This window comes from Amaranthus tricolor, chromosome 15 (genome assembly GCF_026212465.1).
Source record: "Amaranthus tricolor cultivar Red isolate AtriRed21 chromosome 15, ASM2621246v1, whole genome shotgun sequence".
Classification (NCBI taxonomy): Eukaryota; Viridiplantae; Streptophyta; class Magnoliopsida; order Caryophyllales; family Amaranthaceae; genus Amaranthus; species Amaranthus tricolor.
The window spans coordinates 3,804,087-3,826,976 of record NC_080061.1 but is presented as its reverse complement, the minus strand read 5'-3'; the positions used below and the strand labels follow the sequence as shown (position 1 = coordinate 3,826,976).

The 22,890-nt window shown below is 34.6% G+C and overlaps 4 protein-coding genes and 2 non-coding genes across 7 annotated transcripts; 3 read left to right on the top strand and 3 right to left on the bottom strand.

The window, feature by feature from the left end:
* Positions 1-2,985: 2,985 nt before the first annotated feature.
* On the top strand, positions 2,986-6,380 carry LOC130800738 (NAC domain-containing protein 71-like). Its single transcript, XM_057664347.1, has 4 exons — positions 2,986-3,785; positions 4,684-4,952; positions 5,046-5,330; positions 5,466-6,380. Exons 1-4 carry the CDS (start codon positions 3,629-3,631, stop codon positions 5,742-5,744), a joined length of 990 nt encoding a protein of 329 aa, XP_057520330.1. The 5' UTR covers positions 2,986-3,628; the 3' UTR covers positions 5,745-6,380.
* A 2,414-nt stretch (positions 6,381-8,794) lies between these two features.
* On the bottom strand, positions 8,795-10,243 carry LOC130800737 (uncharacterized). The gene is made up of 2 exons (XM_057664345.1): positions 10,014-10,243; positions 8,795-9,421 (listed from the first exon to the last, which is right to left on the bottom strand). Exons 1-2 carry the CDS (start codon positions 10,180-10,182, stop codon positions 8,901-8,903), a joined length of 690 nt encoding a protein of 229 aa, XP_057520328.1. The 5' UTR covers positions 10,183-10,243; the 3' UTR covers positions 8,795-8,900.
* A 480-nt stretch (positions 10,244-10,723) lies between these two features.
* On the top strand, positions 10,724-10,795 carry TRNAC-GCA (transfer RNA cysteine (anticodon GCA)). Its single transcript has one exon. It is a non-coding gene; the product is annotated as a tRNA-Cys (tRNA).
* Positions 10,796-12,648: 1,853 nt separating this feature from the next.
* On the bottom strand, positions 12,649-16,307 carry LOC130800736 (aluminum-activated malate transporter 14-like). The gene is made up of 6 exons (XM_057664344.1): positions 15,785-16,307; positions 15,104-15,244; positions 14,472-14,744; positions 13,891-14,003; positions 13,677-13,820; positions 12,649-13,585 (listed from the first exon to the last, which is right to left on the bottom strand). The coding sequence occupies exons 1-6, from the start codon at positions 16,053-16,055 to the stop codon at positions 12,875-12,877; spliced, it is 1,653 nt and encodes a 550-aa protein (XP_057520327.1). The 5' UTR covers positions 16,056-16,307; the 3' UTR covers positions 12,649-12,874.
* Positions 12,671-12,742, top strand: TRNAC-GCA (transfer RNA cysteine (anticodon GCA)). Its single transcript has one exon. It is a non-coding gene; the product is annotated as a tRNA-Cys (tRNA).
* A 1,464-nt stretch (positions 16,308-17,771) lies between the features above and the next one.
* LOC130800735 (MND1-interacting protein 1) lies at positions 17,772-22,890 on the bottom strand. 2 transcript variants are annotated; one of them, XR_009039489.1, is made up of 3 exons: positions 20,856-22,855; positions 19,720-19,905; positions 18,554-18,691 (listed from the first exon to the last, which is right to left on the bottom strand). XR_009039489.1 is itself a non-coding variant. In XM_057664343.1 (2 exons), the coding sequence occupies exons 1-2, from the start codon at positions 22,542-22,544 to the stop codon at positions 18,185-18,187; spliced, it is 2,196 nt and encodes a 731-aa protein (XP_057520326.1). In that variant the 5' UTR covers positions 22,545-22,890; the 3' UTR covers positions 17,772-18,184. The 2 variants fall into 2 exon arrangements, 1 of the variants encoding a protein (XP_057520326.1); XM_057664343.1 differs by lacking the exon at positions 19,720-19,905 and having other exon boundaries at positions 17,772-18,691; positions 20,856-22,890.

Genomic DNA, 22,890 nt, shown 5'->3' with positions numbered 1-22,890 from the left:
TTTGTGCAATTCTCAGCTTTTTATTAAGTCTTCAATTCATGCATTTGTTTTACGGTATAATTTTATTTGATTCTTCTTTCTTATATATTTTGAAACTAATAAATGTTAGATATTAAATTAAAACAAGTATTTTTAAGGACAATTAATATATATAAAAAGATATTTGTTCATAAATCAACCCGGCCGGCTATAAGCTTAACTTATAGTTGAAGATTTATTATATATTTTATCACAAACTATTCACGTGAGAGTTTTTTAGGCCAGAATTATGGATGTGAAAACAAGTGATTCTTCATACCTAACACTAGCTAAATATTTCTCTTAAAATAGGGATTGATGAGATACAAAATAGCAATTTTACGTCACCAAAGTTGTTGTGAATACCGACTAAAAATAATTCATTATAAACTAACGTTATACTAATAACTAATTATACAAAGCTATTAATAAAAAAACCAAGTTATTAAAGAATTTTGAAAATTAAACCAAACTAATTATATAAAGCTATTAAGGTGATTTGTAAACGGTTAGGTGTTATTCAAAGAAGACTCGATGTTTGACCCGATTTTAAAAATAATTTTATAAACATGAACATAAAATCCGATTCTAAACCCACCCACAACACTTAATTCGATGATCCAAATAAATACTTCTAAGGGGTCGCTTAGATTGAGACCAAATATTTATGGAGTAAATAAAAGTCAAACTAGAAAAACAAAGTTAATTAGATAAATGATTAAAGGGATTTGATTGTTAAAGAGGTGAAACAATTGATTGGAAGGTAATGAAAAATGAAAAATATAGCAATTAATTCCCTTATTTTGGAGTATAAATTTACCTTAGGGGAGGATGGGGGAATTTTTTACCACCTAATAAGAGAAATCAATATCTTTTTTATTTTTTTTTTATTTTCTCTCATTCTACCTTTATAAGAGTTATTTCAATAACTTTATTTGTATCTCTAATTAGTTTTGTTATATTATTTTGATTTTTTTTATCGCCTTAAATATTCACTCTCGATCCATGCGACCCGTGGTCGGGAGTGGAGACCAAATATTACTTCTCTATTACTGTTTATATCCCTTGGTTTTGCCAATAAATGATTATACATGCCTACATACTTTATACTCCATTACTATTATACTCTTTTCTTAAGCTACTACATATTTAACGGTAAATCAATTTTAATGCATAAAACGATGAAAACGATAAATAAGCCACTTTTTTCTTATTTCTTATGTGAACTTAAAAAGTAAAAAAAATAGATATTTGGAGCTTCCACTATGGTAATGGCGTGCTTTTCAAACGCTTGAAAAGGTGAAAGCTCAAAAATGGAGTTTACGCACTTTTCAGGGTTATTTTATATTGGGCCGGGCCCAATACGTAAACATTGTAATAAAACAAATAAAAATGGGAAATAAAGTGTGTTTGTCCTACTCATGATGATGTGGAAGGTGCTTGGACTTCAATCACTTGACCAAGAAAACCACTTATTCCCTCTATTGGTGCATCAATGTAACCGATGCTCCTGTTTATTAGCTCCCTTCCACAATACTTCTACTATTTTGATTTGGCATAAATAATAAAAAATAATTAACTGATAACAAAATATTCTTATTATTATTATTCTTAAATAATGATATAAGTGTAAGAGTTAATAAAGTATAGAGTAAAAGTAAATAAGATAATTTATAAATTATTTTATTTACAATATAGTAGTATAGTAATGTAGCCAAGTATTATAAAATAATTAAAAAAAAAGTATAAGGAGTATTATGTGAAGGAAGTATAATTCTGAATCTCCTCATTCTATTTGCAAGTTCTTGTTGACAGATGAGCGTTGAATGGATATCCAATCCATGTAAATTATTAAAGTTTGCATGTAGAAATAAATAGTCGGTTTATTTTGCTATACTAATATTTCTAATTTCAATTAAGTTGGGTGATTTTGAAATTATTTTAACTATAGACGGCTATTTTCTCAAGAATTTTTTAAGGTCTATAAAATATAAAATATTTAAATAAGAACAATTCATGTATAAGTGAGACATGTTAATACATGGAGTTAAATTGCAAAAAAATGAGTGTTTTGTATTGAGAAATTCCACATGGTAGCATTAAACTTTTATGAAATGCCAGTTGTAGCACTTTTGTAAGATTTTTTCATATGATAGCATTCAATTTATGCCTTATTTAACTGTCATAGCATTCTCCGTTAAATTCTTATTAATTTCCGTTTAATTTATCATTTTGACGTTTCTACCCTTATTAAGTGTTGATTGTTGTCTTTATAATTTGCCCTAAACATTTGGAGCGTTGATGAATCAAACGGTGAATAAAACGTCAAAATTGTAAATTAAACATTTGAGAGCATAAAAATGCCTTAGGGCAAATTATAATGACAACCAACCTTAATAAGGGTAGAAACGTCAAAAATGGTGTATTAAACGGAAATTGACAAGCATTTAACGGAAAATGCTACGACAGTTAGATAAGGCATAAACTGGATGCTACTATGTGAAAAAATCTTACAAAAGTGCTACCACTGGTGTTTCATGAAAGTTCGATACTACTATATGAAATTTCCTTTTTATATTTAAAGAGTCAATTTTAACATGTACGATGACAAAAAGTGAAGTATTATGAAGTATATATTTTATATTTATATTTAATTTTTATATCTAAAGTAATATAAGTTAATATTTTAGACTTCTTAATTTAGGGGTATATACAGTTAAATACTTTACATATATCTAGAATCACAATTATTGCTAAATATTATGAAGTATTACCCCTAATAAAGTGAAGTACATGTTTAATTTTCTTGATATGAATTACATGTTATGTTAAATCTTACAAATATAATAATTTGAGAAAAAAAAGGAGTAATGTGAACATAGAGGAGCTTTATATGAAAGACATGGTCCCACAAAATTGGAATATTTGAGAGCCAATCCAGACAAGAGAACTCTCGAAGCCTTTCGGTTTATGCAAAATTGGACAAATTGTCTCCTTCTCCCATCACCTATATATAACCCCTTCCTTCCTTCACCATTCTACTCTTACATTACCTTTCTCCTTTTTCCCGCCTCTTTCTCTCTTCATTTTCTTTCTCTATAACTGCAATTTTTTTCACTTTCCGCCGCTAAAAATAGCTTAAAGACGCTAACTAGAACCGTTTTTCGCATCTGGGTGTTTATAAAGCTTTCAACTTTTGCAATCATAGCCGTTTTTTAATAATGTGTAATTAGATTAAACTTTTGGGTATTGCTTAAACTTAAGGTTTATCAAGTAATTTGAACATAATTTGGTAAATTAGTGGGGGGAAATTTGTTGACCCACTACGATTAAATTGAAGGACTTTACCAAAAAATGCCATTGCTCTATAAAGGATATATCTTATGGGAGTTTTTCTCTATTCTTGAAGTGAAATTCTGTATTGGGAAAAGTTTCTATTTTTGGATTTTTCAGATTGTTAACAGGTATATAATGGGTACTTAGCTATAGTTTTTGATGCCCATCAACTGTTTGTGGAATTGCTTCTTAGAGTGAGTGTACTCTTGTGTTTTGTTTCCCCTTTGCTAGAGGTAAACTTGATAGTTAGAGTCTGTTTTGTGGGAGTGATACAATGGGAGGTGCAACATTGCCACCGGGTTTTCGGTTTCATCCTACTGATGAAGAATTGGTTGGTTACTACTTGAAAAGGAAGGTTGAACGGCTAGAAATTGAGCTTGAAGTGATTCCTGTGATCGATTTTTATAAGTTTGATCCTTGGGAATTACCAGGTATACGTACTACCCATCAGTTTTATGGAAATTTTATGAATTTGTATGATCCTTAGAAAAATTTGCTGCTCAGAAAATTACCTAGAATAATCTAATTTTTTCATAATTTTCCTACAATAATTCCACCTATTAATTAACCATGAACTATCCAAACTTTAGGATGTATTTGACCAGAGTAAATCCGATAACCGGATGACTTGCTATAGCAAGTTTTATTAATAAAACATAAATTAAAATAAAATATAAAAAAATGTTGAAATTTTTTGTAACTTTTTTATTATTGAGAATTTTTTTTTTAAATTTTCAAAATTATTCAATTTAAATTTTTTTACCTATTATAGAATGTTATCCGGTTATCCGAATTTACTCTAGAAAAATGCCCAGTTGGAAATGGTTAATCAATAAGTGGAATAATTGTAGGAAAATAATGAAAAAGTTGGATTATTCTAGGTGATTCTTTTTTATTATTATACATGTATGATCCTAAGAAAATTTACTGGTTTGTCTGCTAGGCAGTTATTTGTTGTACAAGTATGATCCTTGGAAAATATGCTGCTATGTCTGCAAAACAGTTTTTTTGACATTTGCATATCAATGCATTTTTTAATTTCTAATGAAGCCTGCTAATTCTACTATTAAACATATCTTTCCTGGATTTTCAATGGTATTAAACTTTCTATTCCTAAAGCCAATTCATCACATATTTTCAAGAGCCAATTCATCACATATTTTCAAGATTTTTTATTTGAGTGGGGCATTAAACTTTCTATTCCTAAAGCCAATTCAATTGGCTTTCTTTTATTCTTCACTTGTATTGAATTTGCAAACATTTATTTTAAGATATAGTTCTTTGATCCCTTTCCACATTTTGATATCCTTATGTTTACATGAACCGCAGACAAGTCATTTCTACCTAAATGCGATATGGAGTGGTTCTTTTTCTGTCCAAGGGATAAGAAATATCCAAATGGATCACGCACAAATAGAGCCACTAGAGCTGGCTACTGGAAAGCTACTGGAAAAGACCGGAAAGTGGTATGCGAGTCTTCGGTAACTGGATATCGGAAGACCCTTGTTTTCTACCAAGGACGAGCGCCTTTAGGAAGTAGAACTGATTGGGTGATGCATGAATATCGTTTGTGTGACGACATGGCACCAAATTCTCAAGTAAGAAACTCAAAATCGACATCTTTAAAACACATTCGAGCTTGCTGAAGTACTTATTAACAGCAATCCTTTTATTTGGTATTCCTTCTCCAGGGAGCGTTTGCCTTGTGTCGGGTGGTTAAAAAGAGTGGATTCAATGAAGATGTGAAAGGTAAAAGGGCTGGAAGCAGTTCAAGCAACAAAGAGCTAATCTCTACTGAAGTTTCACACGAGCCTTTGAGCATCTCCGGTGAATATCAGTATAATAGCAGCAACTATTCCACCCCTATTTCTTCTCCTTACATCACTCCAAGGGCAGATTTTGAGACAACGGCATCAATGACCTCACAGTCTCAGAGCATGTGGGTTTCGCCTGAATTTATCCTCGATTCCTCTAAGGTAACATAACCTGAAAAGTGGCTCAAGAGTTCACTTCCTGCATATATATGTCCTTGGTGCAATTATATGCAAAATTTATTTTTACGCTACCTAAATAATTTAGTGTTATTCATGGTGTTTTGTGACTTGGTACAGGATTACACACAAGGGCGAGGAATATCATCTGATTATTTTCCCCAATGTGATATTCAAAATCAAATGGCAACTTCATGGCAGCCATATCAACAAGGTATTTCTCCAAGTTCATCATACTCAACTTTCACGGAGATTGAACATGTCGATGATCTTAGTCGAATTGGCTGCATGTCACCATATTCTACTCACATGGATTACATAGGACTTGATGGAAATGTGGGTGTCCTTTATGATGGATATGATCCAATTAACCCTCTAAGTTATCAGAACCCCTTCTGAAACCAAATAGAATCCTCAGTTTGTGAGACTCAAAATAGTGCTACAGCACTATCTGGTCTTTGAAGTTCAAAAGTATGGCTTAAACAGGGCTAAATGACTCAGTTTTAACTTTATTGCCTTGTAATATGTAAAATTTTTCAAGACCAACACCTTTTTCGGCATTCTTGGATTATTATAGTTGGAAGTTTGAACTACAAATGCTTGTAATAGATATATATCAGCTTGATTACTATTATGTGTTCAAACTCGTAAGGAATATCTCCTTGTAACAATCACTTCTGCTGATTTCCTTAGTATTTAATTAATCAGCCCTTCGTATGTTGTGGTATATCTTCCCTTTTATACTTATGGAATAAACTTATTTGTAAGAGTAGCTCGTGTACATTTTCCGTTTTTTGAATTTATGTCATGTCTAATTCTGTAGTTACTGTTACTCGACAATCTCTTTTATGATAATCCTGAATTGATCAACTACGATGTTTGGTTACCTTTTGCATTTTAATATGACAAAGTATTCGTTCAGTAAGAAATCTGTTAGAAAAGTAAACCGACAATCTTGTAGAACTGTTGTCGATCCACACAACTTTTAAGGGCTTGACGAATTAGGCTGTCTGAGTAAACTAGCGTCCTTTGAAATTTATTTAGGTTTATCTTTTCTGATTTATGTTTATGGTTATTGGTTTCCATCTCTATATTATAAACATAACAGACCTTAACTTTAACTTATTACAATGCAGTTTATATACTTTCCTCAGTAACATACTAATACTTCATTTTTCTGAGAACGCTTCTTTGCATAGTTGAACATATGATCGAATGAACAGTCAGTATGAAATAATGACGGTCATGATTTTATGGAATGGCAGCCAGTGCTCGCAACAGCAGGAATTCATTAGCTCAATCATTGAATGATAATTACGCGTGCACTTTACTGAAAAAAAGAATATTTTGGCCGAGGCTGCTGTTCCTTTTAACTTGTACCTTTATTTCTCAAACTTATAGTTGAGGTCGGATCCTATGTATGAATGCAGCTTGAAAAAAGGAATTTCCTTCAATTCAAGGGTCACCTTCAGCTTTTCATGTAGTTTTCCTCCCAGCTATTGACGTATTCTAATAAGATTTGTGATAAAACCCTTTATTTTCTCTTCTTTTTTGTCCCATAACCTTTGTCTTTTATGTATACGTTCTCTGTTTTCATAGTGAAACTCATAACTTTAAGCCCTTCCCTCCTTCCTTTATGTCTTGTGTTTCTTTTTTCCTTTATACTTGTCTTGTCTACTTTCACCTTTTTATCTTAGAAATTTAGTAAAAGAACACACTTTATAATCATTATGTTGTGATGCTAAGTGATCTTTTGGAATGAATCTGATGTTAAGCTTATGGCAGACCTGCAATGTGTTTCTGTGACAGCAGGAAATGCGTTCTTTCAGATTGAGGATCTGTTAAACAACGTATAAACCATGAAAACTTGTTGCATGTTATATCGCCTCATATCTTTTGTGCAATTTAGTATGTTTTTTGGATTCGGTTAATTGAGTTCTCTAGGAAAAATGAAGAAGCCGTGCACTATAGGAAACCTGTGCTGTTCTGTACTTTATGCGTCTAACTTTCTTGCATCGTTCACCTTAAGTATGAATCTCTATCGTCAACGCTAGTCCTTGTGCATTGACATTCATGCAACATCACCAATATTCTGCTTTTCTGATAATAATTATCGTCAAGGAACACTTGTATTGGAGTCACCATCGTAAATGTGATGGAAGACGTGAATATATGCATGAAAACCTTATATTCCTACCTCACCTAATTGGTTGCTGCCCTAAGAATCACTGAAGGGATCAAAAAAATATGTTTCTGCAAGCACCAGTACATTTTCTGTTGTGGAGTGTCAAAAAAGATGACATTTTTGTTAAAGTTACTGCTTTTTTCTTTTAGCTTTGTCACTAAACACTTGTAAGTAGCACGGCTTCGAGATCAATATATGAATGCAAGCCATGAGAAAGAGCCAGTATGATTGTTTTATCCTGTCCCTTTCGTTTTTTACCTTTCCTGTTATCTTTATTTTGCCTTATGTCCCCCTCAGATAGAAAATAATTTTCTGTACTAAGGTCTATAATTACATTATTAGCGTTTTTATACGTGCTCGTGTATTCTAAAACCAGGTTAAAGAAAGCAGGAAAAGACGATTGTCAGTAAAAACAGAAATTTTATGCTAACATGATCAATTTTTGGTTAAAATCAGAATTATTTTACGTTATGCAATGTTGGTTCAAATTTATTGATAGGTGTGAACACGACGAGTAGGATTTCAAACTTCATGTTAAAGGCCAAATGGGTAGTGGACGAGCAAAAGGCGAGGCAGAAACTCGTTGATGTCATAAAGATCAGTGGATCACCAGGCAAGTTATCATATTCTCTCTATTGGTTGAAGTTTCCTCATTATTCCCATTTCCCCCCTTCTTTTTAACTCCTTTTAGCAAGAATCTAGTAAAAGATATAGCAAGTAATGAACTTTAATAAAAGCACTGATAAAAGGATTACATCACTAATCTCTTTTCTTCTTAGTTGGATGTGCCGGCCTCTGCATTAGGCCTACTTTCCCTAATACTGAACTGTGGGGCATGGAATAAGTTTATGAAACCCCCTTTTGACACATTCTTTATACCAATAATTTATGATTACTTTGAAGTAAAAAACCTCGTTAGATCATGTTCACTTCTTATTTATGTGAAGTTGCAGATGATGTTTACTGCCAAAAGTCAATGAGAACAAACCTCTTTATCATCATTAACAAGGATAAGGTTGCGTACAGCTGTACATCTGACCCCCCCAAACTTAACACAGGTGGGACTTGGGTTAGTGTCCTTTTCATGGGTTTTGTTTAATATTCTGGTATTACAGAAAGAAATCTTAGGTTTCAGACTAACCAGAGTGTTATCCTATCATTTTGGATCATGTTATAGCTCTAAATCTTATTAAATGTCTTGCTTTTGCTCTAATTAGTTTATCAGAAAAAGTACCCAGAAGTCTAAAGGAATTGGCCACCCATCTAGAAAGCTACTAGAATTGTTAACACAAAGAAATAAAAAGCTCTATACTGTCTTCATCCATTTATAAACTAGATTACTTTATATGGAAGAAAGTTTATAATGACAATTAATATAATCTTGCAATATCTGGACTGCAAAAGACTTGGATTTCTTCCAAAACTGCATTGGATTCATCTCCAAAAATAGACTCTTTTCCATCAGGTCTCTTAGAATAAGATAATCCCAACCTAGACTTTGCTTGCCTTAAATCACCCACACCTGAATTTGCATCAGGACCTGTAAACACACCCATGACAGGCGCTAGCGGTGGACCAATGAGTAGTCCATCCGCGCCAAATTGTGGGCCCCCGCGAGCATAATCGAAAAGTGCTGCTCCACTGCCTCCTACTTTAGGAAGTATTATTGGATCAGATTTTTCTTCCTCTTGCCAGTAGAAGAGGAATGCATCAAAAGAGTCATAATAGTCATCTGTACTTCTGTAACCTTCTGGGTTAAATGCCCCAAACTTGAAGGGGTTGTTTGTGTACCCTATTATAACACATGGACCCTTAAAGTCACAGAACTTATGGAAGTCTGTTGCACTGAATCCATCAATGCTTGCTCTGTAACAGCATTTCAGTTCCCTTCCTGACAGTCAATATAGATTACCAAATGTCAAGTTTAGCCCCTTTTAACCAAAAGATTGACAATGAATTCTATCCACTGTCACATGATTCACTAATCTCCTTACAAATCGCTATCGCGAATAAAAAAAGCGAATTATGAGAGGTTTTGGGTTATTTTAGGATAATTTTGAGTAAATACCGAATTCAATAAGCAAATTACTGGAGAATTATGTAACACTGATTCTGCCTTAATGAACAACAACAATCAATCAATACTTCTTAGATCAAGTCATGATAACCAAAATCATGAAGCTATTTTACATTCAAATTTCCCTTATGCATATCAAGAAAATAAAAAAATGTCCATGCGACTAGATTTTACGTCCATCTTAGAATCTCGTCTAATTAAGAATTTCTATAGTTATAGACGTAACTAGCGTGACCTCAAAATGATCTTGAACAAATCATACTTCATACTCTCAATGTCCTCTTGAATTTGCTACAACTCGAAAATTAAAGCGAGAGCTTTATGCGCTTGTTGTAGACAATTCAAAGGAAAAGCGGAGTATATAATAAGAAAAAAAATGGGAAATTTAAAAGGAAAAGAGGGTTACCACTTAGAAATGTTGTGGAGACAAGAGAAGGTGGAAAAGGAAGATCAATGTCATGGTACTTAGGCTGTGGCTTCTCATCAACATTTGTTTTGCCAATGTTCCATCCAAATAAGTTTTTTGGGCTTCCTTTCCATCTGTAGAATACTGTGTTTGAGACACAACAAGCCATTAATGTGCTTAGATACTCAGCTGACCACTTATTTTTATGCTACCTTACATAAATATGAAATGAAAAAATATCTTATCTTTGTGTATGTGCTATTTTGTCATTGTCATCCTATATGATCTGATGTTAAAATTGTAACAATAAAATTGATGTCCTTGTTCTCTCTAAAAATATTATAAAATAATATTTTAGTAGAAGTTTAAACTTGTGGTTGCATTAAAATTCATACTCCATATAATACAAATTGTTAAATAAAAATTAATTGAGTTCTGTTTTACTAAAAATAAAAATAAATTTATTTCATACTAAAAAATAGGTTTATTTTCATTGTGTAAAGAAAAACAAGATGAACAAAAATGACTTTATTGAATATTATTTTAGAAATTTTGTTTATATATAATTTTATGCTAAATTTTTTTGAAAGCTATTAAATCTTTTAAATTGCTCTAGATTATAACTTTTCAAATTCAATATTTGCACATGGCAAAGATTTTCCGAGGACAAGCCTTAAATTTCTACTTTAGAAATGTGATAACATAACAACGGGTCCATAGCTCAGTGGTAGAGCAATTGACTGCAGATCAATAGGTCACCGGTTCGAACCCGGTTGGGCCCTTTTTAACAGCAAATTTTTGCCCCTTCCATCCCTGTAGTACTTTGGCCCTTGAGCGGCCTTTTTTTCTCCCGAAAATAAGTTTTTCATATAAAATTTATTTTTTTAGTCGTACATTTAAAGTTTGAAATAAGTTATTTCGACCTTGGAATATAAATTGCATTTTAAATCTCGAAATTGATAATTAAACTCTTACAGTGGAAATTTCAGGTCTTGGAGTACTCAATTTAACCATAGTAGACCTTATCAAACACAGGGCCGGATCGGGTGGGAAAAACAGCCCGTTGATGTGGGCGGAGTCGAAGTGCGAGCCTGAAAGTTCCTGTCCAAACCCGTAATATGCGGGCCTATGTTATATATTGTTTATACATTATAATATTTTGTTTATTTTATTATACAACTCTAATATATTAGCTCAAACATTTTAAATTCTTTGAAACGGAATTGTATTTGTCTTTTTTAAAATTAATTAAGATGTTATTTTCCAATATTTCAGTATATGTACTAACGGTTTTAATTATTTCATATAGGAGCATGTAGTTTAACATTACTACATAAAAAGTATATTGTTTTCGTATAGAAATATGTCTGCAAATCAGATTAACAATCTAAAGAATATTCTGAAAAAAGAAACAAACTGAAAAGAAAAACTAATTAGATAAATTATTTGAAATTATTACGCCAATCGTTACGCAATCTAACAGAGGCAATTTTTTCATAATATAAATAGCACAAAAGAAAATTAATGAGAATAAAATTTAATTATGTCAAGCAATTATTTCAATTGGGACGGACCTAGAACAATATTAAATAATATCAATAATGTTAATGCAAGTGCCAAAACCCATGACTTTTCGGGCCGGGCCAGGCTGGCCCGCGGGCCAAAGGCCAATCCCAAACCCGTCTCAAAAAAATTCGAGCCACTTATTTTTTGCCTAAACCCACCCATCAGGGCATATTTTGGTACCCAAACCCTCACTTTTTCGGGCCGAGTTGGGCGGGGCCGCCCATGATCAGGTCTAAACCATAGCTAAAGGAAAATTAAAGCTCGTGAAGAGACTTTAAATATTGAAGTAGAGATTTTAAGTTAGAGTAGGTACGAAAAAAATAAAGTGACGTCTTTAAAGATAGAAAATTAAGATTTGGAATAAGAATGTATGGTATTGAAATGACATGTTTAGTGTTGAAATAGGTGTTTTGAGCCTTGGATTTGATGGGTTTAATTTTTTTTATTAGGTGTCGCATACAAGAATTTGTGTAATTGTTTTTTATTTTTATGTTTGGTGAGAGATATAAATTAATACGATGTTTCTTTAGAGTTTGAGGTAGGTTAGAGAAAACCTACACAATAAGAAAGACAAGGGAAATAAATCAGTAAGAGATAGATTAATCTAAATTTTTTGGTTTCATGGGCAAGCTAGAATATTCTTAGACATAAGGGTGAAGAGGGAAATAAAATTTATTGGGGCTTCGATAAGTGGTGAGAATCAAACTTATGTCACAAAGATAAATGAAAAAACTCTTAATTATTAGACTAACTCATAATTTCATTAGGCTACCTCATAATTGGTTAATGCTAATGAAAATACTTCGATTTCAGTACAAAGAATACTTCAATTTCAAAAAATAATAATATTGCTTTCGTTGTGACAATATTTATACTCATTACTATTCACTATTATTGTCCCATGATACTATTTATCGATCATTTTTAATGTATTTTATTGTTAATCTAGTAGTTAAAATAGAATCTTGCTTGAAATTTTTTATTATCCTTAACTAAAGATACTTAGAATTTAATATGTGTAATGATAAATGTGTAAAAACTAAATGAGATAATAATATAAATAAATAAAATATTAATCCAATTTCAAAAGTGGGTCCATAGCTCAGTGGTAGAGCAATTGACTGCAGATCAATAGGTCACCGGTTCGAACCCGGTTGGGCCCTTCTGAATTTTTTTTGTATTTTGGTGCTTCAATACAGAAAATGATGAACATACACATTCAGCAAACCCCACATAAACCAAGAATAAATTGATATAAAGTAAGTTTAACTGGTCACAAATTACTTTTTTTCAATTCAATCACATCCATGAGAAGGCAGATGATTCTGCAATCCATTACTAATAGGTTTATCATCATCATCACACCTAACAAGAATGTCATCCCCTGGCCTAAACTCCTTAAAATGAGCTATGCTTCCAAGCTCCTCTACCTCCTCAATCACACGATCCAACCTAGCAACCGTCTCCACAAGCAACGATGCAAACGCTGCGAATGGAAGAGCCTCGGCAAACTCCAAGCTTGTGATAGCAATCTTGCTCAATGTAGGCCTCAACAATCTTCTGTCTCCAACACCTTCCTTCTCCTTAGCTGTTAACATCTCTGCAGCAGCAGCAGTATTAGTCTTCTGATCGCGCTTTTTCTTCCACTCTTGTAAGGCAGAAGAGTCGGTTTTGAAATGGGGTATATAAGCATTTGTTGGGGCGGTTGTAGGTGGGTTTTTTAGGCCATTGTTGGCAGCAGCAGCAGCTGCTAAGGCCAGAAAGTTGGGTGGTGGGGCAGGAGTACTGTTGTTATTGTCAAGGGTAGGATTAAGAAAGAGCCGCGGTTGGGATTTTAAGGCGGTGTCTAGGTCTTTTAACGTTTCATGGAGGTGATCGGAGAGGATAGATGGCGAGCAATGGCGTCTAGTTTTTATGCTGCGTGCAAGTTCTCTTAGAACTTTTGACACTTCTGCTGCAAGCCTGATGCAGGGGTCTTTAAACAGTGCACGAACTGCTTTTGGCGTCTACAAGTACAACGAGAAACTAGTCATTCGTCAAACTGACTGTAATCTATAAGTTCTAGTAGATGGGTTGAAAAAAAATTTCATTAATAACCTGTATTTCAGTCTGCAAACAGCCATGAAGGGAAACAATAGTGTAGCCAAAATGGCGAAGAGCTGCTCCGACCTTAACATATTGTTTCCATGGGAAGGTGAAGCCGTGCCTTGATGCGCGCAGCTCCCAGCTTGCATATAATGCCTGGAATGGTCAGTGTTTAGAAACTTCTGTACGAAAAATAAAACAAGACAAGTACAATATGCATCCTTACCAGAGCCTCATCTGCAGATTTTGAATCTAAAATTTCCTTGTAGATGGGATCATCAGCCAAATTGTCTTCTTCAGCTTCTGAATTAGAGTCACTGAAGTACTGTTGAACACATGCTGCATTAATTTCGATTTATACGACAGATTATATTAGTGGCACACATTATGTTTAACAGATTATATATATATTTATGGGTATGGTTGCTGCCTTCCTTCCCTACCTAGACCCTGATGCTAGTTTTCTATGAGCGGGATACACTGGGTATGATGATAATGATGAACCACAAAAGACAGAAAAAGATGGGTAGTTAATTGTACTGATCATGTATATAGCTTTCATTCACATACTTCATGTGAACAAATGTCACCTTCCCTAGATTAAGTGATCTTAGGTCACTTTCACAAGTCATTTTAAGGTACTCGAAGTTGATTTTGGCTCGGCACCAAGGGCATTCTAATGCACACCACGACAAGTAGTCGTGTTTTGTTCTTGGGTGTTTAAAGGATGAACACATGTTGTCTTAATCGATCTGTTACACCAACTAGTAAATTATGACACATTTTAGGCCTTTTCTTTGTCTTTACCTTCAATAAACGTAGCAAGGCCTTCAAGTTTGGAGACAGTAGAATTGTGTAGATCTTCCCCTGACCAATGTGGGAAAACTAAGAAACTCATCAAGAGGCAGATCCCACAGCCGATGGCAATGGTATAGAGCCGTTGTTGTGCTATATGCAGAACATCATCAACACGGTAACTAGAGACCGTGATTAAGTTAAATGTCAGCAAGAATATCACCACTCCATAATCATAATTCTTCTTTATGTAAGGGAAAAATCTTATATAAGTAGCAGCGGTTCCTGAAAGTTATAAGGAAAAACAAAGCATCAACTTTCAGTGTTTGTTCACTGCCTGGCTAAGCTCATTTTCATGGAATTTTTACTGATTATAACTGATTTTACACATCAATACTAATTTTCTAAGATTCAGAACTGATTTTGCTGATAAAAAATGGTTACTATGAGCTCGTTTCAGTAGTCAAAACTGTTAAGTTGAATCAGAGAATTCAAGGTGCACACACTTTATAAGCAAAAAAGATACAACAAAAAATCAGAGAGAAAGGGCTCCAATGAGTGATAAAGTGTGCGCACCATCTTTAATTTGTCGATGTGGGATAAATTATCCCAACAAAACTGATTTTACTGCTTGAATAACCTACCAATCAAAAAAACTGCTAATGCAATGAAGATAGCACGAAAAACATGACCAGATTTATTGGCCACAAACTCAATGAAAAATGCCAATGATCCTGCCAAGACTGTCCCAAGTCCTCTGTTCAATCCCTTGCATAATGTTGCTCCTACATGAAGTATGTCACAAAATACATAAATTTTATGCATAGTTGAAATTAATCAGAAATAACCTCTTTGTTAGTTTTATTACTAACAAGGGTAAGGTTGCGTATATCAGACCCTGTATCCCACCCTAGGTGTGAGCCACTTAATAGCGTGGGAAATGGAATGTTGTTTGTAAGATAAATGTTAAAGTATATAACATGTCAAGGAACCAGCTCAACCAAAAGTTTAAGTTAATGGTTGATGCTCAGGATATGTTATATATTCTAACACTCTTCCTCACACGAGAGCCCTTTGGGCTAGAAGTGTGTATACAACACATGTTCTCCTTATACCTAGCGCTATATATTGCACTTTAAATAAGGGGAGGTTGAGATTTGAAACTGTGACCGATTATCACATTAGCTTTGATACCATATCAAGGAACCAACTCAACCAAAAGCTTAAGCTAATGGTTGAGGCCCAAAGGATATGTCATATACTCTAAGAATAAATGATGTAAAAGCCTCGACACAAGAGTATATAGTACCAATTGCTGAGCTAACCTGCAGTAAACTCAAGCACAACAACAACAGTCATGACAGCCCAAATAGCATTTTGTCCAATGCCTTTGAACAAAGGTTCCAACAAATACAAAAGTGAAACCAATGTCAAAGACAACCCAACTTTAAAAGCATGGATCACTCGTCTTGGATCTTCCCAACCCACATTCCAGAATGTTCTGAATACCAAACCTGCAAGCTCCTTCATTTTCACTTCATAGAATCCCATCTTACTTTTCTTCTTGGAACTCCATTCCATGCTTGAAAACACCATATAATATAAGCATATAACTCCCTAATGAGGCATACTTTGCCCCTAGGACCTAAGAAACTAACAAAAAACAGATAAAAGTAACCTATAATGCTATGTTTGGATCTTAACTTTTGTATTAAATGAATATTAAGGAAGGTAAGACACAAATATTGCATAAAAAACAAGGTTTAATAAAAAGTCAAGGGTATTTATATATATTTTTGAGTGGCAGATTTTAATGGGTGGGTAGTGGACAGGAGAGTTTTTGGAAGTTCTGGAGTTCTAATGAGTGTCACAAAAGTTTAGGGTTGGTGTTACTTTATGTGAACAAGAGAGTGATATAATGCTTCTTTTCTCAAATATTCACATGCCTTCCATTAAAAGTATAGCTTGATATTAATGGTTGTTTTACTAATAAATTGTAGGGAAGTCAAAAAAGGACAAGAAAGTAAACTTTTCCCTAGCAACTAAAAATAAGGCTAAGTGAGGTTATTTTGTTTGTTTATCTGCCTCATACAAGTTTTTGGGATTTTTTAAAACTTAGGGAGAGAGATAAGTTATGGTTATTAGTTGGTAGATGATATTTTGAATCGAAAAATAATGTCTCGTTGTTTTTGAAACTGCTAGTTAGTCTAACACATAATATATGAAAACAAAAAATCTTAGTCAGATGATTGTATGTTATAGAACATAAAGGTTGTACATTATTTTAGACGTGTAGTTATATTTTACGATAATTATTGAGGTAATAGAATTTCCTCCATTTTTATCGAAGCTCACACTGCTAAATGCTAATCTCATACCCCTTATATGTTCCTCCCTTTCATGCATAGTCTGTCCCTTTGAATTTGCTCTTTTTTATTAGTTTTTGTGAAAACTTATTAGATTAAATAGGGCAAATTCTAAGAGACAAAAAGAATATATTCCTAACAATAAATGGATCATCCATTTTCTAGAGGAAATAAAAAGGACATGTTTGATTTGGGGTTCTTAGAAGAAATTTGTCTTTTTTCTAATAGTTTGTCTCGCAAAAAACTTAAAAACATGTTTTATTGATGATGGGATTGAGGCAAATGACCATGTCATTTCATTTACTATACAAGAACTATTGCACAATGTGAAAAATTCTAGTTTTGTTTTTGGGTTTGTGTATAAACAAACCCAAAAACATTATTCAAGCTTTAGTAATTTGGGTTTTTTTATTCCATTTGTGTCTTCTTAAGTTGAATCATAAACTTGTATGTCAATTAAGTTGTAAAATTTTCGTCCACCTAACTAATGATGTATTCATATATAATAGGCTATAAAATAAAATTAAAATTTGAAATCTAGTTTTGGATTCTATCTACTACCATTCCTGAAAATTTGTCAAGAAATTTGGATGAGGTTATTTTTACAATGTTTGTAGATTAGAATCCTGATGTTAGATATTGATACAAGAACCAAATCACTTATTGGCAATGAGGATGCAAGGGGATTGACATACCATGGTGTTGGAGTTTTGAATAACCAAAGGAAGGCATCACATAGAGCTGCTCGAACGACAAGCAAGTGGTGAAAAACAATCGGGGATCGTTTTTCACCAGAACATACATATTGCTAGGGTTTGAAACTAATTTACTAGTGAGTATCTTGGGTGACTCGACTGTTTCTCTTGACGGAATGACGTCAAAGATGGAAGTGAGAGTAGCAGAAGATAAAAGCGAGATAATCACTCATGAAAAAAACTCGAGAAGCTTTAAGATCGAAAATGGTTTCAAGAACGCGTCTCAACTCATACATGATCACCCACCAACATCTGCTTCTCGGATAGTTCTCACAACTATTATCCCAGTGAACAGTTCACAGTAAATCGACTAACAGCATTCAATCCGTAACCAATAACAATCCAAGGAGAACAAAAACAAAAACAAAAACAAAAACAAAAACAATACTTCTAGAAGTATGTAAGAGCTAGTACAGTTCCAACTGGCAAAGGAAGTCAGTGTATGGAAATCACAGGGTTCTGTAAATATATACTCTATGTAAGTCTAAATATAAGTTATAACACAGTTTTTGCCCCCCCCCCCCCCCCCCCCCCCCCCTTTTTATTTACTCACCAGATGAAGTTTTTAGCTTGGGCTGTAAAAAATGTTTTTCGCCATGAGTGTCTATGAGGTGGCACCAAAAACACGGATTCTCTGTTCAATGGGGCACCGACAGCAAGGACAAGTCGCTTTTCCCTTCTTCCCGTAATCCTCACCACAGTTAGCACACATTACTTGATGCGCACAAGGTAGGAACACAACGGAGACTTCCTCTTTCAAACATATCAGGCATTCCCTCTCTGTCCATTCTTTCTCGGGTTCATCCAATTCCCTGAGCAGCCTCGCAATCGTTTCCCCTTGATTTTTTATTGTTGCTTCAGGAGTTCCAGTCACGATAGCATCGGATGAATCTAGAGGCTCAACAAGCTCTGCACTTGCTTTAAGACGAGAGAGTTCCTGCTCTAGCCTTTGGACGTCATCCTTGTAACGCTGGAAGTCTATTTCTATCCTCAAGCGCAAGGCTTCAAGCTTTCTCTTGTTGTTGCTCTCAGTCGCTTCCTTGGAATGCCTTTCTTCCTCCACTTGAGTCATTGCAAGTTCCTTATCCTTCATTTCTCTCTTACACTTCGCCTGTAAAATTATACATGAATTAGTCTGCCGTAGCTTTTAGCAAACGTTAGCCACGAATTCTTGTATGAAACGGTCTCACCGTGAGACATGCCTCATGCTTGAGTTAAATAGCTTAATAATAGAAACTTTTAACTTATGGGCTTCTTGTTTTGAGGTCATCTCGGCGTGAGACGGTTTCAAAAAAGACGGGCTGAAATTTAGCAGGATCAATTCAAGCAGCTTGACTTAAAACAGCATCATATTTATAAATATATTCCCTGTTCCAAGGCAAGCTAACGTTTACTTTTAAACATAATCTTTTTGTAGATCAAATGAGACTATTTCAAGTGAAGCACAAAAGCTAGATGGCAATTGCTCGCAGCAGCTGTTCGAGCGTTCAAAGAAGTGCCGCATCACATAAGGAGAAAGCCCCATGATTCAATTTTAAAATAATATCTGAACTATTTTACTTACGCTCACACATCCGCATAGTATAATCATTTAAGTTTCCTCCATGCAAACCAGAAAATAAAGTAATATACAACCACTGTTCCATATACCCTAGTACTTGATCATCACCACCTAGCGGCTTTTTCGACTTTTAAAAATAAGTGGCAAACTTAGATTTCAATCAAAAAAATATGTCGAAGCAAGAATGTCCAACAAACGTTTTAAGGAAGTCTATTGCCTGGCACTATTCCGCAGATTTTAAAATAAGAATACAATTCGTCAATGTGTGAAAGGAGCATGATGTACGCACTATAAAGAACGGCAAAGCACATCATATATGCATATATGAACTCTACTGTTTGCAAGATCCAATAACAGAATCAAATGCAGCATCTGAACCGAAGAGAATCTTAATAACCACAAGTCTTTTTAGTTCTGGGTAAATACTCAATAATCGTTTGGCATACAGTCTGTCAAATAAGCAGCTTTACAGCCTATCCAAAAACACAATAAGGTTTTTCCCCTCCTTTCGGTAAAAACTCAACATCTAGCATTCTAACTAAATAGTACATAGGAAAGATAATAGTGCAAAACCATACCGAAGACTCCAGGTCACATTCAATGGTAGCTCACTTAACGGGATAAATGGAAGGAACAGCACCTCATCCAAAAGCAAAATTGTATAGAGATCCATAGAAGTAAAATTGCATCCTAGAACTCAAAAAGGTTGTTTTCTCCACAAGTGCAAAGTGAAACAATTGAATATTGAAAACAGCCAAGCCCTTCTGAGTTATACCAACAAAAGGATACAGATTAGTGAATCAATATTTTGGTTGCAACATATCAAAGGAACACACTCAATATGATTTTCATACTCCTCACAATTCACAACTATGATAGGCGATAGCTCATCCTATGTTAGGCCTCTTGACATATCTATCACTTCTCTCTCTCAGCGCTAATTCTCTCAAGATCGGAGGGTCGTGCAGCCACTTTTGAAAAGTAGGTGGGATTGTGCGGAGTGGGTCCAACTAGATAAAATTAAAGGCTCTTCATATACGTGATAACTTGAATCTAAGCCTAAATCTCAATGAGTTGAATTATTCCGACCCCAGAAAAACCCATATTTCAAATCATATCATGGACACGTTAGGAGTATGATACTAGTGCACGTTGTCAATTTCAAAAATCACCGACCTACCACATCAACATTCCAAAATAATGGAAAAGAAAAGAGCGTGTGCAAAAACTTTAATACTATGTTTGCATAAGAATTTATGAGAGAACGGAAAGAAAGGAAAAGGGAGAATATAGGTGAAGTAAGCAAGGAAATTAGATTTGGTTATTAAAAAATTTAAGAGACTTAAACCCTTTAAATCCCATCTTTCCAAATCCTTTCCTCCAAAACTGGTATTTGAACAAACGAAATTATATCCCTCCCAATCCTTCTCCATCCCATCCCTCCAATTCTCTCAATCTAAACAAGGTGTGAAGGAAAAACTATGCACATTGTCAACTTTCCACATAAAATAGTCTTCAAAGTTCTACAAGCCATGATGTAGGGCAAGAAGCTAAGTAGGTTATGAATATGACTTCAAAAGGCTAACAGCTACAAACATTTGAATTTACAAGTAACTGGAGAGAGAACTACAGACATTTGACCATCAAATGACACCAAGTATCACATGTAAACGGGACATCAACGTATATATTTAATGATCACAAGTAGACAAACCTCTGCTTGTTTCTGAGCATCAAGAATCTGCAGTAACAGCTGTTGCAAGTCAGCAATCTTCTGCCTTTCAGCAGCAATTTCATCTTGTAACTTTGTTTTCTGCTTCTCCCATGCCAAGAGTTTCTTTAAATACTTCTTCTCCCTCCTTGCAACCTCCAAGCAGGTTGTGACTGACTCAGATGCACTCAGCTTTGAAGCCTCCATCTCTGCCCTTATTTCAGCATTCTCGATCTCAAGTTGTCTAACAGCTGCATTTGCACGGTCAACCTGACTGCTAGCCTTTCTTAAAGCATTCTCCATTTCAGATAGCCTTTTCATAGTTGTATCTTCCAGAGTTTGCTTACCCTTTTTTAACCTCTGAGTCTCATCCCTCTCAGTCCGTAACAGCTTAAGTTCTGTTAAATCACTGCTAAGTTTTCTAGCAGCTTGCATTGCCTTCTGGTGAGCCCATTCCTTCCGCTCAATAAGCTGCTTCTCTAGATCCTTTACTTGATGTAACAAAGTCAATATTATGTCATCTTTTTGATCCTCTGAAACAGATTCTAAATTCTCATCCAGATTCAAATCTCGAAATTTATTCAACAATGAGTTCACAATGTCTTGGTTATTGTCATTAGATTCCACAGATGGCTCACTTGGCACATCAACGGTCGGTGCAGTTCCTTTCGATGAATCTCCGTTAATTGCAGAGCTAGTGCCTGAAGATTGTGTTTGCAGCTGCTGTTTAGAGCGAAACCTAGCACCAACGGCTGCTACATCCCTCTTTAACAAAGACTTCATTGAAGGACTGAGATTAAACCTCTCAGCACAATCAATCTCTCTCTGGATACTAGCCTCTAAACGCGAAAAAAGCCCCCCAAAAGCATTGATAGGTAACTCCGAATCAGGCTCATGTCCGAAACCCCAACCCCCATGAAACTTACACAGCCCAGGAGGAACATTAATTCCTGAACTGGAAGAGTTGGTACCAACACTTTCCATATTGCTCGTAGGATTACCACATACGTTACCAGGCAAAGGAAGCATAGGAATTTCAATAGTACTCGCCCGACCCACATGAAGATCACTCATAAGAAGGCACCACATTGCATCCCCTCGACTCAAATGTGGACGAACTTGCTGCAACAAACAAACCATACCCGCAAGACAATACTCCTCGAGCTGCCTCAAATCCGGGAAAACAAGCTCAGATTCCTCAGAACACCCATCATTTCCACAACACTCACTGTTCAAATAAGCCAATGAATTATGCAATATATTAGTCAAAACATCCATACCCCCGTAACAATGTCCATTCCTCAACACAGCTTTCAGAGCAACCTCATCATCATACCCTAATGCAACAAGCTTGGAAACCGCCTCATTATACAAAAACTCCAATTGCTTCAACAAAAGCTCCTCTAATTGCTCCTCAGTACAGTACCCCCATCCACAATCATCAAAACCAGGGTTATGAGCATTACTACAATTTGGGCTATTAGGTTTTGAACCACCATTTTGCACAGAATCATTAATACTCATATTATAACTCCAAGGTTTAAACCCAGATTCTAGCATAGATTTTGCGAGTGCAGAAGTTCTCTCATTTATAACACTTAAATGATTATGATCAACATCACTATTGGTGGGTTTCATTGATCTTGATCTCCTGCTTGTTCTAATATGTTTTTCCCTCACAGTACAACCCATATTCAAGATTCAATCTTAACAAAATTAAACCACTATATGACTGAGTAACAAAAGGGGAAAATTATACGGATTCAATCAGAAGAAAAATTACATAAAGTTTTGTTCTTTCTTATAATTGATCTAAAATTAAAGGACAATAAATATAGAGACAAAAATAAATTTATAGAGAAATTCAATGGAAAATCAACTCACAGGTGAGAAGATTGAAGACCTATTGTTAGCGTTTTCTGTGGTCCGTTGCGTATAGATGAGCATGGACAAAACCTGTAAATGAGAAAAAGAACAGAAATGTAGAGGAAATATGTTTGGCTAATGACTGCGACCTGGAGAAAAATGTTTGAACAGG

Coding starts and splice junctions, on each gene's coding strand:
- LOC130800736 (XM_057664344.1), bottom strand. CDS start 16,055: ATGGTGTTTTCAAGCATGGAATGGAGTTCCAAGAAGAAAAGTAAGATG. Junction 15,245..15,784: donor TGTGCTTGAGTTTACTGCAG/GTTAGCTCAGCA, acceptor TACTTCATGTAG/GAGCAACATTATGCAAGGGA. Junction 14,745..15,103: donor ATTAGCAGTTTTTTTGATTG/GTAGGTTATTCA, acceptor TATAACTTTCAG/GAACCGCTGCTACTTATATA.
- LOC130800738 (XM_057664347.1), top strand. CDS start 3,629: ATGGGAGGTGCAACATTGCCACCGGGTTTTCGGTTTCATCCTACTGAT. Junction 4,953..5,045: donor ACATGGCACCAAATTCTCAA/GTAAGAAACTCA, acceptor TTCCTTCTCCAG/GGAGCGTTTGCCTTGTGTCG. Junction 5,331..5,465: donor TTATCCTCGATTCCTCTAAG/GTAACATAACCT, acceptor GACTTGGTACAG/GATTACACACAAGGGCGAGG.
- LOC130800737 (XM_057664345.1), bottom strand. CDS start 10,182: ATGGCTTGTTGTGTCTCAAACACAGTATTCTACAGATGGAAAGGAAGC. Junction 9,422..10,013: donor CTCCACAACATTTCTAAGTG/GTAACCCTCTTT, acceptor ATTGACTGTCAG/GAAGGGAACTGAAATGCTGT.
- LOC130800735 (XM_057664343.1), bottom strand. CDS start 22,544: ATGGGTTGTACTGTGAGGGAAAAACATATTAGAACAAGCAGGAGATCA. Junction 18,692..20,855: donor ATGCTCAGAAACAAGCAGAG/GTTTGTCTACTT, acceptor ATAATTTTACAG/GCGAAGTGTAAGAGAGAAAT.